This window comes from Lepus europaeus, unplaced genomic scaffold (genome assembly GCF_033115175.1).
Source record: "Lepus europaeus isolate LE1 unplaced genomic scaffold, mLepTim1.pri SCAFFOLD_311, whole genome shotgun sequence".
NCBI lineage: Eukaryota > Metazoa > Chordata > Mammalia > Lagomorpha > Leporidae > Lepus > Lepus europaeus.
The window spans coordinates 64,244-80,155 of NW_026909187.1; the positions used below are offsets into that span (position 1 = coordinate 64,244).

At 64.2% G+C, this 15,912-nt stretch overlaps 1 protein-coding gene across 1 annotated transcript in view; it reads left to right on the forward strand.

The window, feature by feature from the left end:
• Positions 1 to 15,622, forward strand: part of LOC133754916 (rho guanine nucleotide exchange factor 10-like protein) — a 78,226-nt gene extending 62,604 nt beyond the window's left edge. Inside the window, 3 exon segments of the mRNA XM_062185257.1 lie at positions 7,881 to 8,055; positions 13,471 to 13,593; positions 14,650 to 15,622. Coding sequence (XP_062041241.1) covers positions 7,881 to 8,055; positions 13,471 to 13,593; positions 14,650 to 15,170 — 819 coding nt within the window. The 3' untranslated portion in view covers positions 15,171 to 15,622.
• The last annotated feature ends 290 nt before the right edge of the window (positions 15,623 to 15,912 follow it).

Genomic DNA, 15,912 nt, shown 5'->3' on the forward strand with positions numbered 1-15,912 from the left:
GGAGGGCGCTCACGGGCACGGGAGCGAGTGCTCTCTGGGTTGAGGGAGGGAGGCTTGGGTGCTCTGGGGCCGCCTGGGGCCGCGTCTAGGAGGACTGTGCCTTCCAGGAGGCGGAGAGGGGAGGCCACACCAGGAGAAGGTGGGAAGGGCTTAGGCATGGCTCTTGTCTGATTCAGGCAGGGATGGGGAACAGAGGGATAGCTGTGTCATTTGAGGGCCCAATCTTACCTCTTGATGGCCCAAAGCGGCCTTGCTGTGTTTCCATGGCAACCCTTCCCCCCAGGGCTCAGCCCTGGTGAGGTTGCGGAAGCACAGGCCCCGGGGATGAGGCTCTCGGCCCTGTCTGGAGTCCGTGGAACTGGGGGCAAAGGTGCAGCCCCGGCTGCCACTGGTTGTTGGGGGGGGGCTAACCTGGGCAGCTCCTCTTCCATTAGACCCTGGCTCCGCCATCCTCAGAGAAGCCTGACAGCGTGGGGGCACCTTGACTCCTCCCCGTGCATGGGGTCTCCCCCTGTGAGTGTGGCCGTAGTTGACGCCACAGCCCCGAGCTGGTGTCCTGGGGCCAGGTATGGGACGGACCAGGATTAACCAGACTGAAGCTGGATGGCTTCCCTTGTGCCATGGCGTCTGTGGCTGTGAACCCAGCAGGTGCTCAGAAATTAGTTGTTCAGGCCAGCGGGGCAGCCCCTGAGGCAGCAGGGCCAGGGCCACGGCTGTGGGAGGAGGGAGGTGGGCAGGGGCCGTGCAGAGCACTTAGCGGAGGGCTTGATTGTAACCATGGAGCGCCAAAGGGCCTGCCCTGTGGCCGACTCCAGCGCCTCCGGCCGGTGCCTAACACGGGCCTCTGATACAGGACTGTCACTAAGTGCGACAGGGAAGAAACTTCTGGACACCAGCAGCCCCTCGATTTTCCCCTGCCCTCCCCCTTGCGTACCCACCCTCCACACCCTTAATTTTCACATTTAGTGCACAAACTCAGTTTGCATGTATTAGCTGTTGTAAATCTATCACGGCAGTGTGACACGGCATGAATAATGCATCCCAGGGCTGTATTAGTTTTCTGTCTCCTGTCTTATTTATGACATGAAACGGGTGGGAATTTGCAAAAGCGGAATCCGGGCGCAGGGCTTCTTGGGTAATGGTATGCAAATTGGCGTGAGGGCAGTAAGTGCTCGCTGAAGCCAGGAGCCTGGAACTCCATCCGGGTCTCCCATGTGGGCGGCAGGGACCCAAGGACTTTGGCCATCCTCTACCACGTTCCCAGGCGCATTGGCAGGGAGCCGGATTGGAAACAGAGGAGCCAGACAGGAACCGCTAGGCCCAGACGGGTGCTGGAATCCCAGGTGTCAGCCTAACCCGCCAAGCCCCCCAGCGCCCACTCAGCAGGAAGCCCCGCCCCTCTTCCCATTTGGTGAACTCTTACTGGTCGCTTGGACTCCCCACCTCCCACCAGTTCCCTGCGTGTGTCTCCTATGGCCCCCAGAGCCCTGCGTGTGTCTCCTGTGGTCCCCAGAGCCCTGCGTGTGTCTCCTGTGGTCCCCAGATCCCTGCGTGTGTCTCCTGTGGTCCCCAGAGCCCTGCGTGTGTCTCCTGTGGTCCCCAGAGCCCTGCGTGTGTCTCCTGTGGTCCCCAGAGCCCTCGCTGTCTCCTGGGCCGGGCTCTGAGCAGCTTTCGTGCAGCCACGTGGCGTGGACCGTGCCCCGCGAGGTTTGCTCTGTGAGCCATTGAGACCTGATGGAGGGGAGGGGTGAGCACGGGCCAGCAGTCGGCGGGGAACGGGAAGTCACTCCCCTGGGCTGTATTTATTAAACTCCTGCTGGGTGCTGGGGCCCAGCCGGAGCCCTGTTTGGGGGCTTTGCTTTCTGGATGCTGACTGTGTTCAGAGAAGTGACCCCCGCGCCCCCACACCCCCACACGTGTGCTGCCTCACACACTGCACACGTGGTCTTTTCTTGGCCTCAGTCTGGCTGCCCGCTGTCTTCCAGTCTCTCCTGTTTTGGGGAGATCTCTCCCAGCAGTCGCGAGCGTCTGTCTCTCCAGTGCCTGGGTTGTGTGTGTTCTCCCTGTGGGTCTCACCTCCTGTCTCCCTGTCCATCTTGAATTGGTCCCTGCCTCAGCAGGTGCCTGCCCTGTGCCCCTTCTGCCTTCCAAGCCCCTCCAGCCCAGGGGCCAGCGCTGGGCCCCAGGAGCGGCCTCCACCCTCGCGGGCCTGCCCCCCTCACAGGCCGGGCAGAGGCTGGCCCCGGAGGCTCTTCCTTGCAAGGAGCAACTCCTGTCATCTTTGCCACAACCTTGTCACTCTCCCATTTTAGGGTGGAAGAAATGGAGGCAGGAAGTGCTGGGGTCGGGACCTGAACCCACAGCTGGCTGCCAGGCTGGGGCCTTGTTGCTTCTCTCAAGTAATGAACAGAAACGTGATCATCTCGGGCCAGGGAGCGCCACTCAGCAGAGTCCCAGGGACCTGGGCAGGGTCCCTGCCCTGCTGGGCCTCGCGTCCTCGCCTGCTCGGCTGACCAGAGGCTGTGGGCTCTGTCCTCGCCTGCTCGGCTGACCAGAGGCTGTGGGCTCCGTCCTGCCTCCTGCCTGCAGGGAGAGGGGAGGTGACTGGACCGGCTGGACAGGCACGGGGCGGGAAGACACCTGTCCCCCTCTGTAACCTCCAGGTCTTTACTGGGCCCCCGTGGCGGCCAGGTGTTAGCAGGCACCAGGCAGCCTGGCTCAGCCCCGGCTCTCGAGCAGCGCAAGCCTGGAGCAGCCGCCGAGAGTGAGGCTCAGGGTCACGGCGCTGGGTGACCCCAGGCGGCCGGCAGCCCGGCCCTCCCTGCTCGGGCGTCCGTGCTGGAGGGGAAACGCTAGCCGGCTCTCCTAACTGCAGAAAACAAAAGGAAATTAAAGACGACCAGCGGGGAGAATTTAGGGGCTGCACCTCCAGGCTTTGCGGGTTCCGCTCCCCCTGCGGCAGCTGCTCTGGTGGCGTTTACTTAAGGGCGTTGCGCGTGGTCACTAAGTCGCCCCTTGGGTCGTCCACGTCCCTTAGGGGAGGGCCTGGTTCCTGCCCAGCTTCCTGCTACCGTGCGCCCTGGGAGGCGGCAGGCGCTGGCTCGGGCCCCAGCCACCATGTGGGAGGCCTGGAGCTCGGAGCCCCTGGCGTCCTGTTAGACAGGAGCAGCCTCACTCCCGCTTCACAGAGGAGCAGACTGAGCCTGGGAGACCCGCAGCCACGATCCCCTTGGCCTTGACCTGGCCAGACTCTGAAGGCAGGCATGTGGGGGCATCGACAGAGCCACAGAGAGGTGTCCGTCCGTCTGTGGCTCGGAGGCAGTGTGGGCGTTGGTGTCCAGGTGGAGTGACCAGCGGGCCACGGTCACCTAGGACCGAGGGATGTCCTGGGGTTTGGGACCCAGTGCCACGCGTGGCCAGGACCGGGCACACTGGGACAAGTCCTGAGCCACGTGCTGCCCTGCGGACGGGGGTCTGCCTCTCCAGCTGCTTCCTCGGTGGCAGCAGGGTGGTGGAGTTGGTGAGGAGCCAGGTGGAGCTCGGGGGTGACCCCGGGCCTGTGTTTGTGGGGCAAGAGCCCCGTCCCGCTCTCAGGCTGCTGGGCCCCAGACCCCCGCAGGAGAGCACATGAGCCCGGGTCACACGGCTGAGGCTCCGCCCGCTCTGCCCCTGCTCAGCTGGGCCACCTGCACTCCTCGAGTCCCCCTTCCCGGCCTGTTCCCGCCTTTCCCAGAGGCTCTGTGCAGGTGAGGTGCCCGGCGGGGCATGGGAAAGCCTGGCACAGGGCAGGTGCCCGGGAGGAACTCCCGGAGCCCTGCGAGCGCCCCCAGCACCCTGGCCCAGCGCTGCTGCCGGCTCCTTGGCCTCCTCTCGGCTCTAGTGACTTTGTGTGCTGAGCTGCTTGCCCTGGGAATTTACGGAAGCCGTGCACAGAAGCGCCACCCGGGGGCACATAAATATTGTACGAGTGGAGGCTGGGCTGTGTCAGCACTGTTTGGAGCAGGCTCGCTCACCTGACGCCTGGCGTGGAGCCTCCAGCTGGGTGGGTGCCCCGGGTGGGGGCAGGACGGGGCCCCCAGCTCCCAGCAGCCCGGCTGCAGCCAGCTCACCTGGGGAGCTCAGTCCTCCTAGCCCCACCCCCACCCCGTGGCAGGGGAGCAGGAGACAGGGTCACTTGACAGAGAGGCGCTGGAGCCGAGTCGCACCCGGGCTCTTCCCTGCGCCACCAACCTTTTAAAAATTCCTCTAACTTTGCCCTTTACCCCACGGCTGCTTATTCTGACAAATTCCAAACTGCAGGAAAGCTGAAAGGAAAATACCAGGAACACACACGTGCCTCACCAGGCTAGCCAGCTGCTAACCGTCCTGTAGTCGCCGCCCCCTTACACAGGCCCCTCCCCACGCACTGGCCTTGGCCATGACCCCCCTGGTACCTCCCCGGACCCTCCCCAAAGTGTCTTCCGTGGCCCCTCCCCCAGCCACACTCAGGATCCGGTCCCTGCATGGCCCTTGTTTCCTGTCTCCTCTCCTTTCTGTCTGGAAGAATCTCCATGTCCCCTCCCGAGGAGGCTGCGTCTGGCCAGCTGCCCCTCCCCCTTGTCGAGGTGGGGCCCGCCCGGGCTCCCCGGTGCAGCTGCCGTATGCCCATGTCACGTGGACCCTTGCCAGGCACACGGCAGGGACTCAGTTTGTCTGCTGAACAAGTGAGATCCTGCTGTCCCCGGGTGGTGTCCCCTGATGGAGCAGCCGAGGCAGCCGGAGTGACAGACCAGAGGCTGATTCGGGCCCACGGTTCCCGGAGCCTCATGTGGCGGTGGCGGTCTCATGGCAGAGTCCCGAGGCGGCACAGAGCGGCGCGTGGTGGGAGACCGAGTGCACGTGTTTGTGTCTCTGGGGTCTCTCCCTGCTTCCTTGTCAGGCTCCGCCCCCATGACCTCATCCCATCCTATCACTCTCCAGAGGTCCCGTCTCTAACTGAGGTTTCCACCATCTTAGCCTCGTTAACCCATGATCCTGGGCGCTGAGCTCCTGGGTGAGCTTGGAGACAAATCCCATTCAGACCTCGCACCTGAGGCCAGCGTCTGGCTGCTGCCCGTGTTGCCAGTCCCAGACCAGAGTGCCCATTCAAGTCCCAGCTGCTCCGTGTCCGACCCAGCTCCCTGCTAATGTGCCTGGGAAAGCAGTGGGGGAGGCCCCAGTCCCTGGGCCCTGCACCCATGTGGGAGACCCAGCCTGGCACAGCCCTGGCCATTGTGGCCATTTGGGGAGTGAACCAGTGGCTAGAAGACCCCTCTTTCTCCCCTCCTCTCTCCCCTCCTCTCTCTCCACCTTTCTCTCCCCCTTTCTGTCCATCTGGGACACTTTACCTTTCAATGCAATAAACCTTAAAGCAAGCAAACAAAACCTCACCATAGCACAGGTCTCTATGACCTTCATGACAACCTCCACTTACAGTGGGGAAACTGAGGCCCAGCCCGTGAAGCCGCCGAGTACGTGCGGCTTGGCAGCAGGTCTCATTTCAGAAGTGTCCATCACGTCTTCCTGCAGTCTTGGGCTTTCGCCTGAGACACATTCTTTATAGAAAAAACAGAAATCCTAGATCCCTGGGCAGGACCGAGGCCAGGTCCCGTCCCCGCACAGTCCTTGGCCCGCGGGGCTCGGCTCCCCTGCCCAGCGTCTCCCATATGGGATGTGGCTTTGGAGGTGGTGGGCGGGTGTTGCACCTGCTGCTGCGGCACTTCACTCACGTGTTCTGTGTTCACCCAGCGGCGTCTGCAGCCGTAACCTTGAGGGGGTGCGGGATGCTGCGGAGTTCCCTGCCTGTCCCCACGGTCAGGCACTGGGGCCACCTGTAGTGCACTGAGCTGGAGTTTGTCTGAGTCACAGACGGGTGTCAGGTGGAGTTCGTGGCCCTTCCATCCTTCTTTGGCCCATGCTGGGGGCTCCCAGACGACCTGAGGCTCAGAGTCTGGGGTAGATGGCCGAGAAGAGCCATGGAGTGGGGTGGGTGTCCGTGGAGCAGGGTGGGTGTCCGTGGAGTGGGGTGATTGTCCGTGGAGTGCAGTGGGTGTCCACGGAGTGCGGTGGGTGTCCGTGGAGCAGGGTGGGTGTCTCAGAGTGGGGTGGGTGTCCGTAGAGTGGGGTGGGTGTCCACGGAGCAGGGTGGGTGTCTCAGAGTGGGGTGGGTGTCTGTGGAGTGGGGTGGGTGTCCACGGAGCAGGGTGGGTGTCTCAGAGTGGGGTGGGTGTCCGTGGAGTGGGATGGGTGTCCACGGAGCAGGGTGGGTGTCTCAGAGTGGGGTGGGTGTCCGTAGAGTGGGGTGGGTGTCGCAGAGTGGGGTGGGTGTCTCAGAGTGGGGTGGGTGTCCGTAGAGTGGGGTGGGTGTCCACGGAGCAGGGTGGGTGTCCACGGAGCAGGGTGGGTGTCTCAGAGTGGGGTGGGTGTCCGTGGAGTGGGATGGGTGTCCACGGAGCAGGGTGGGTGTCTCAGAGTGGGGTGGGTGTCCGTAGAGTGGGGTGGGTGTCCGTAGAGTGGGGTGGGTGTCCACGGAGCAGGGTGGGTGTCTCAGAGTGGGGTGGGTGTCCGTGGAGTGGGGTGGGTGTCCACGGAGCAGGGTGGGTGTCGCAGAGTTGGGTGGGTGTCCGTGGAGTGTGGTGGGTGTCCGTGGAGCAGGGTGGGTGTCTCAGAGTGGGGTGGGTGTCCGTGGAGTGGGGTGGGTGTCCACGGAGCAGGGTGGGTGTCCATGGAGCAGGGTGGGTGTCTCAGAGTGGGGTGGGTGTCCGTGGAGTGGGGTGGGTGTCCACGGAGCAGGGTGGGTGTCCATGGAGCAGGGTGGGTGTCTCAGAGTGGGGTGGGTGTCCGTAGAGTGGGGTGGGTGTCCACGGAGCAGGGTGGGTGTCCATGGAGCAGGGTGGGTGTCCATGGAGCAGGGTGGGTGTCTCAGAGTGGGGTGGGTGTCCGCAGAGCAGGGTGGGTGTCCATGGAGCAGGGTGGGTGTCCGCAGAGCAGGGTGGGTGTCCACAGGCTGGACAGCAGCCGATGCTGTTGGGAAGAGTGTGGCTGGGTCGTGGGTACTTGGGGAGACTTCGTGGACCTGGAGCCCTCAGCTGTTGGGGGCAGCAGTGGGTGACACGTGCCGTGGGCAGGTCACCTCGAGGGCGCGGGGCGAGGGGGTGGCTCCGTGGTGCCTCCCGAGCTCGGGTCAGGCCCAGGCTTTGGCTGACCTGGAGGGTGGAGAGCAGGAGTGGCAGGGGTGGCAGCAGAACCTGGGGAACCTGACCCCACGAACCTTCCCAACCAGTCTTTCTGTTTGGCTGAAATCGAAGTCACCCCTGTCCCGTGAGGGAAGAACACGATGCGGGGTGGCTCGTCCGCAAAGGCCTTTCCTCATCTCAGTGCCCGGCCCTGTCTCGGTCCCTGGCCCCGGCCTGCGCCCGGGAAGGGCCCCGTCTTGGGCCTGCCCGGCACTCTCCTCGCGCCTCTGATTCATCGACTCCACTGCTTCCTGCCGCGCCACGTTTGTCGTCTGTGGCCTCCCTGACGTGGAAAGTGATGCTTTGGCCCCGCCCCTGCCTCCCTCCCCCGGGGCCTTGCCTGTCTTCTTTGCTACTTCCTGTCCGGTCCTCTCTCTGGTCGGTCCACTCCCCTGCAGTGGGCACTTGCACCTGGCCCTGCCGCCTGTGATGAGCGCAGGGGCTGGGCGTGTCCTTCCGGGCTCCTCGCTCAGCACCGCCCCGGGCCAGCCCAGATCCGGCTCAGGTTCGGGCAGAGGCCGGGTTAGCGCGCGTTGTGGGATCTTGGCGTGAGCGTGGCTGGCACCAGGGAGCGGGGGCTGCGCTGGAGGCCCCGGCCCAGCCCCGACGGCCCTGTCTGTGCCGCAGCAAAGCTTCGAGGCGCACCAGGACGAGGCGGTGAGCGTGACACACATGGTGAGAGCGGGCAGCGGCGTCTGGATGGCCTTCTCCTCCGGCTCCTCCATCCGCCTCTTCCACACCGAGACGCTGGAGCACCTGCAGGAGATCAACATCGCCACCAGGACCACCTTCCTGCTGCCAGGTGAGGGGGCGCTGCCTGCCCTGCGGCCTGGCAGCTGGGCCCTCGGGGAGTGGGCTCTGCGCCCAGGGGACTCCCCAGGTCGGGAGCTGCCAGAAAAAGAGACCAAGCCAGGTCCTGTGGCTCCACCAAAACCCAGCTGCGCCTCCGATGCCCTGCAGAGGGCAGTGCAGGGCAGGTGGGGACGCCGGGAGGGGCCCCTCCTTTGGCTTTTCCAACGGAGGCGCCGTCCTGCCGGGGTGCCGGTCGCTGGTTTGGAGGCAGAGGGCACCACCTACGGCTGCTGCTTCCTCCCAGCCCCGTTCTCGTGGGCCATGTGGGGCTATGGTGAAGGCCTCAGACAGGAGTCCCTGCCCCCTGCCCCACTCACCGTCTGCTGCCCGAATCTCAGCAGCTGCGTGGGGGGTGGGGATCCAGGGCAGACACCTGCCTCTGGTCAGTTCTCACCTCCGGAGCTGGCTGCTACCAGCTCCCCTCGCTCCCCTGCTGCAGCTGGTGTCCGGCAGTGGACTGGCCCCCTGCCGGTGTGGAGGACGCAGCCGCTGGGTCCTGGCCCAGCACTCCTGGCAGGGCTGGGTTCAGCCGCCAGGGCCTGTGTGGTGGGCGCGGCCTGGAGCTATTTGTGTGCCAGCTGCGGGGAGCCTGCCCAGGGCACCCGTGGAGCTGGACCGAGCTTCCCCGGCCAAGGGCAGGCACGGGGGCCCGCATCCTCCCCCAGGGCCTGGTCCGTGCCTCTCACTAGGGTACCCAGAAACTCCCAGGCTCCCAAGTCCTCCTGGCTGGTCTGACTGCCCTGGTGTGCGTGCCTCTGGTGGTTCCAAACAGTCAGGCCCATGCCAGTGGGTGTCACCCGGGTGACAGCAAGGGGCCACGTGTTCCATGCACAAGGTCTCATTCACCACAGCCCCGTGAGGAGGGGGCTGTCACCGTGTTACAGGTGCAGAAACAGCTGTGCCCGGCAGGTCAGCCCCAGGCAGGCCCCTGAGTCCCACCGAGCTGGACTCACCTCCTGCCGCCCTGAGTGCCAGGTGCTGCAGAGTGTCCCTGAGTCCCGCCGGCCCCGTGTGGTCTCTGGGAGGTCTCTTCACTGGAGCCTTGGTCCCGCTGTGAGACGGAGCGTGCAGGTGCTGGGTGGGAGCCAGCCAGCCCTTCCCTGTCCTCCCTGGGGCCCGTGCCGGGGGTCTTGCCTCCTCCTTTGTTTCTTGGGCCCCTTTGGTTTTTATATTTCACAATCTTGAGGCGTTTTACAAGTTCCATCCATTTCCACTACAATCAAAATTTCCCTGTCTCACAAAAATATTTCCACCTTTATGCTGACAGCTAAATTATCTCACGATAATGGAACAACAGGAAAATGGATAATCTCGTGGGCCTTTTGAAGCTTCGCAGTCTCATCTCGGGAGGGCAGAGGAGAGAGAGAAAGGGCTGAGCGTCTGCAGTGATTGGGGCCGGATCTGCGGGCAGCTCGGCCCCCGGCGCCGCCCCCTCGCTGTGGCTTTTCCCTTCTCTGCGGCTGCTCTTGGGCCAGGGAGCGCCTTGGTCACGGTGGCAGCGGCAATTATCTCAGAGCCGGGTAAACTGAGGCCGGGAGGCCATGGGGCGGCCTCCGTGGCCGGTCAGGCCGGACGTGGGCTCTGATCAGCCTGCGCTGCTGCCCCGTCCCGCGCCTCTCGTCCCCGTCTGTCCAATCAGCAGCCAGCGACGCTGTCCGAGCGTGAGCACACCTGAGTCCGGCTCTCGCTGCAATCCCGGCCGTGCTGCCTGCCGTCCAGTGCCTGGCAGGGCGGGTGTCTCACTGTGACCCCCCGAGAGGGTGGTTACCGTCCTCACCTTCATCTTCGTCATGCCCCAGGCTACGCCCCATCACGCCAGCTGCGCCAGCTTGGCGGCGCCACGGGGGCTCCTTGCCCCCTCCGCGGGCCCTGCAGGTCGGCATCAGCCACATCGGAGTACACAGCAGGTTCCTGGGTGTGGCCCTTCCTGCAGGCCCCTTGTCTCCCCCGTGCCATGCCTGGCCTTTCCTCATCGGGGAAGCTGGGAAGCCCAGGGCCTCGCACACCGGGGGGGGGGGGGTGCCCCGAGCCCCGAGCCGAGCCGGAGCCGACGGCAGGAGGCCGGCTTCAGACCCTGCTGCTCGCCCTACCCTCACGGGATCACAGCAAAGCAGGATTCTCACATCCTTTATTAGAGATATTTTTAAAAGGCGTCTAAGCATTTCCCCCCCACGCTGCAAAATGAAATAATTGTATAATTAGTAATAAATTTGTTCCTCTGCTAAGCGTGGGGGTTTTTTTAGGGCGCGTTAAAAATTTATCACGCTGCCTTCCCCCGACCCCTCTCGTCCACTGGAGTCCCCAGCTGGTATTAATGTATTTTTTAACCTAAACTCCCTCCTCCTTTTAACTAGACAGGTCATTAATAAAATGTTCTCCGAGAGCCTGAGCTTTTTAAAGTTGTATATCTCCAGATAGACAGGCGCGCCGCGGCGCGCGCTGCTGCACTAAGTCTGTGATAAAATATTTATCCACCATTAGATTTTTCTTCTCCTCTGGTCTCTGTGTGTGAAGTATCTCACTCTTCCCGGAGGCGGCAGGGCGGGAGGAAGGCCCCCGCGCCGAGCCCGGGCCTCTGTGGATTCCTCGCTCGCCTCCCTGCGTGGGTCGGGTTCCTGGGGCTGTGGAGACCCAGGGCCGTGGGGAGGCGGTCGCCTGCCGGTCTCAAGGCCCCAGGGGCGGTGCGGGGGTGGGGAGGGGGCCGCTGCTTCTCGGGCGTTGCTGTCTCCGTGGGCTTGCGGCCTGGCAGAGCTGTCGGCTAGGTCCTCGTGGTCCTCGTAGACCTCTCCCCCACGGCCTCCGGCTCCGGGCCGTGTGCAGGTGTTAGGATGGGCGTGCTCTCCTGCGCCTGCGTGGGCGCTGCAGGGAGCGCGTGGGGAATGTGTGTTATGAAAAGCCGGGCGTGGGTTTCAGGAATGGTTTGCACCAAGTTGTCTTTTCATTCCGTTTTCCGTGAAGTACCCGCCGTAGAGAATTCCAATAATCACAAAACCGAGTAAGGTAGACTTGTGATACTCACTGATTGACGAGGGGAAGTGACATTGCCAAGTTCACACGGCCAGTAAGGGATGGCAGCAGCCAGGCTCCCGTCCCCTCCCCTGTGTCCATGCATCCATCCGTCCACTCACCCATCCATCCATCCACCATGCAACCACCCACCCATCTACCCATCCACCCACCTGTCCACCTGTGCATCTGTCCACTCACCCACCCATCCATCCACCCGTGCACCCACCTGTCCACCTGTGCATCCATTCATCCACCCCCCTCCCTCCTTCCGTCCATCCATCCATCCACCCCCCCCTTCCGTCCATCTGTCCACTCACCCATCCACACCCCCTCCTTCCGTCCATCCACCCATCCGTCCATCTGTGCACTCGCCCATCTTGGCTGGGAGCTGTGCACGCGATCCTGACGCACAGTGAGCCGTCGCTTGCATCTGGGAAGGCGGACAGTGAGTACGGCGCAGTTAGGCGAGCACAGACCTTGACCTGCGCCAAGGAGAGAAGCCAGGTGGTGAGGGTGGCGGCTCGCGGCCTGGACCTCACACGCCGGCCAGCTCGGTGGAGGCCGGGAAGCCCACTCTGGCCCTGAGGCTGCTGTGGCGTTGATGCCGGGGCAGCCAATCAGGCCCCGCTCCACCGACCCCACCCCCGTTGGTGCAGTAGCCCCTGCCACCAAGTCCTAAGCCTTCCCAGGCTTTCTTCCGGGATGGGTTGCGCGGCGCACGGAATCCACACCGTGCCCGTGACTTTCTGAGTTTTTGTGTCTCCCGCTGCCCGTGGCTGTCTGATCTGCCTCTCAAGCCACACGTCCAGTTGGGAGCTCTGGACCACAGCTCTCGAACCTGCACCCTCCCCATGTCAGTCGAGGCCAGCACTGTGTGCCCAGCGGCTGCCCAAGCAGCAGAGGAGCCTTGGCCTCGTCCTGGGTCCCTCAGCAGGTCTGTCACTCGGTGTCATCCTTCATTCTGTCGGCTCCCATCATCCACTGCCACCGCCCAGTCCCTGCCACCATCTGTGCCCGGCAGCTGCGGGAGCCTCTCCCCGCCCCAGCGCCCCCTCTGGCTAGAACGCTCCACTACTCTGGGGTGGCCTCCCTCTCCTGCCCTTACCCTGACCGTCCATCTTCCCCCGCCCTCCTGTCCTCATGAGCCTGCTGGCTTCTGTCCCCTGACTGGCTGTGCCTGTCACAGGGCCTTTGCACATGCTGGCTCTGAGGCCTCCCCATCTTTCTGGGGAGCAGCGTGAGGCATGGGAACCTGGGGGATCCTAACGCCCACTCTCTGAGGCCTCCCCATCTTTCTGGGGAGCAGCGTGAGGCATGGGAACCCGGGGAGATCCTAATGCCCGTCCCCTCGTCCTTTGCCTAGGATTTGTGTTCCAGTTTGGCCTTTGTAGCCCGTTTGCCTTCTGCAGGTCCGAGTCGTCTTGTTCGATAGCCATTACTGCTGTGAAGTAGTGAGCGATTCAGCCCCTTAGACTTAGCGGCCACACTTGTGGTACTCGGCAGCCACGGGCAGGTCGTGGCTACTGACCTGGGGGCAGCGTGGCTGTGAACGCTGCCATCATCACAGAAAGTTCTAGAAGGTTCTAGAGTGTTTGCTCCTCAGGAGCCAGGTTCACAGCAGGTGCCCGGGGTGTTCCTGGGAGCCGAGTGATGGGGGAGGGGCTTGCAGTCAGGCATCCCTAAGCCCCAGACCATGGCTGCCCCACCTCTACGACCTTCATACTCTCCTCTGCAGAATGGGAGGAGCCTGGCGTCCTGGGTCCGTCCCCGCTGTGGCCAGGCGCGTGTCTGGTCAGAGCAGGTGAACGAGGCTTTGGAAACGGAGGCGGCGTTTCTCCGAGTGCAGGCCCCAGACAGGCAGCCTCAGTGTGACCCAGGAGCTTCCAGCACGCAGCCCGTGCCCTGCGTGGGGTCTGCGTGGTCAGCGCTTTTTACTAAGGCTGATGCAAGCCCAGGAGGGAGGACCCTGCCCTGCGCCTCGCGTCGTGGATATCGTGGCTTCAATCGTGGGCCCCTCTCGGAAGCACAGAAGGATTTGGGCCAGGAGGAGAGAGGCTGGGAAAGGCGGGAGCCAGGGAAGCCAGAGGGAGCTGCCATGGCTGACCGTCACGGGCCAGGCGGCCTGTGCCCTGCGGTGTCACCTCACTGCATCCTCTCCCACCTCACACAAGGGGAAACTGAGGCTAAGTGGGGGAGCACACAGTTCGGGGGTCCCGGGGCCAGTTCCCAGCCAGGCCAGCTCCCACGTCCCAGCTCCTGACCTCAGCACCGTCCAGTGTCCAGCCCAGCCCCTGCCACGCCGCCCGCTGCGGTCCCCCAGGGAGGGCACTGCTCACGCGGGCCTCTCTCCCTGCAGGCCAGAAGCACCTGTGTGTCACCAGCCTCCTGATCTGCCAGGGTCTGCTCTGGGTGGGCACTGACCAGGGCGTCCTCGTCCTGCTGCCCGTGCCTCGGCTGGAGGGCATCCCCAAGATCACAGGTGAGGTCCTGGCAGAGCGGGGCTGGGCCGGGGGGCTTGTGCCTGGGTAGTCAGGATCCCTTCTGCTTTGGGGTGGGGTGGGAGGGTCCCGGGGTCCCCTCTCCATCTTCCTCCCGTCTCAGTGACACCCCGGCACGGTGGCACAGTGGAGTGCAATTGTCCCAGCCCCACAGTCTCCTGCCCCGAGCCTCATTTTCCCCATCTGGCCAATGGGTGCCCACCGTCCAGGTGATCTGAACCTGGCTCAGATGCCTATGCCTGACTGGCGGCAGAGGCTCGGCTGCCACCTTCTGCTTCCCCCACCAACAGTTTCAAAATGTCCCGGCCCCAGGGATAGGAACCACTGAGGGCTCCTGGGGACGGAGCTGGGCCTCTCTGGGTTCCCGGGCAAATGGGGTACCTGAGTGAGAGGGGGTCTGCTCCACCTGCCCCATGGGGACCGGGGGAGCAGGGCAGGCTCAGGAGGGCCCCGGGCATCTGGAGCCTTGGCTCCTGTCCACTTCCACCTGACGGCGACCACAGAGGGCCTCCTGCGGCTGCCGCCAGAGAGTGGGGTGCACCGGCCGCGGCCAGACTGTGGGCCCCCTTGCTCTTCCGAGTCCCCAGGGACCCTGCTTGCACAGTTTATCACATAGGGCATCTTGTTTGTCCAGGGGGCCTGTGCAGAGGGCCTGGGGACACAGGGACAGATAGGGCAGAGCCCTTCCCTCCAACAGCTGCGGGTCCCGTGGGGCAGGTGCTCCACGGGAGACAGGGCAGAGTCGGGGTGAGCAGCTCCGGGGAGGGGGAGGGGAGAGCTGGAGCTGCCTTGAGGAGGAGCTAGAGGCTCAGCTGGGGCAGAGGCCACAGCTCGGGCAAAGGCCGCGAGCTAAGGGGAAGTTCTCGGCATTTCACGTGGCGGGGCCGTGGTGGGCGGTGAGGCCGCTCCTCCCGCTCAGGGCCTTCCGCTGGGGCAGTTAACACCCCCCACCATCCGCCCAGGGAGTTCTGCCAGGGAGCCGTGGGGGCTCGTCCCTTAAGGCCCCACGCCCCCTCTCCGTCACCCGTTTCCCACAGGGAAAGGCATGGTCTCGCTCAACGGTCACTGCGGGCCTGTGGCCTTCCTGGCCGTGGCTACCAGCATCTTGGCCCCCGACATCCTGCGGAGCGACCAGGAGGAGGCGGAGGAGGACAAGGCCGACGGGCCCGCCCAGGAGCCGGCGCCCGCGCCCGACAGCCACGTGGGCCGCGAGCTGAGCCGCAAGAAGGGCATCCTGCTGCAGTACCGCCTGCGCTCCACGGCGCACCTGCCCGGCCCGCTGCTGTCCGTGCGGGAGCCGGCGCCCGCCGACGGCGCTGCCCCGGAGCACGGCGAGGAGGACGGCTCCATCTACGAGATGGCCGACGACCCCGACGTCTGGGTGCGCAGCCGGCCCTGCGCCCGCGACACCCACCGCAAGGAGATCTGCTCCGTGGCCATCATCTCCGGCGGCCAGGGCTACCGCCACTTCGGCAGCGCGCCAGGCGGCGGGCGGCCGGCCCCGTGCGGGGACACGGACAGCACCCTCCTCATCTGGCAGGTGCCCTTGACGCTATAGCCGCTCTGCCCGGGGGGCACGGGGAGCGCCTGGGGAGTTGCCCTCCGGGGACACCTGGAGTCTCCAGTGACTGGCCGCATCGGCAGAGCGCAGGGAAGCCTCCCCCCCCCCCCCCTTTTTAAAGCGGGTTTTCCCGCAGCGTGTTGTGGGGAGGGGTTCCAGCGTCTGGGGAGAGGGAGGACGGATCTGGAGGGAATGGCCTTCTTTTTAAAAAGCAAAAAACACAAAACCTCACCACTGCCTGGCAGGCCCAGCGCCGCGTGTCGGGCCCCGGGGGCCCCAGGCAGCCACGCGCCCCTCCTGGAAGGGTGCGTGCGTGTGAGTGCGTGAGCGTGTGGGCTGGTGTGTGAATACATATAAATACGTACATATGGTGTATATTACATGTGTGTAAATACTGTCTGTACATATCGGAGCTCTGGGAGGTGCTGGAATAAAGGTGCGTCAGTGCCTGGGTCAAGGCTGTCTTCGTCTTTTTTTTTTTTTTTTTTCTTTTTTAGATCTACGTATTTATTTGAAAAGCAGAACAGCAGAACAGCAGGGAGGGAGGGAGGGAGATCTTCCTTCTGCTGATTCATTCCCCAAATGGCCACGATGGCCACGGTGATCCAGGCCGAAGCCGGGAGTTCCATCCGGGTCTCCCACGTGGGAGCAGGGGCCACTTCCTCTCCTTTCCCTGGCGCAGGGAGCTGCATTGGAAGTGGAGCAGCCGGGACTCGAACCGGCACCCATTCGGGGTGCT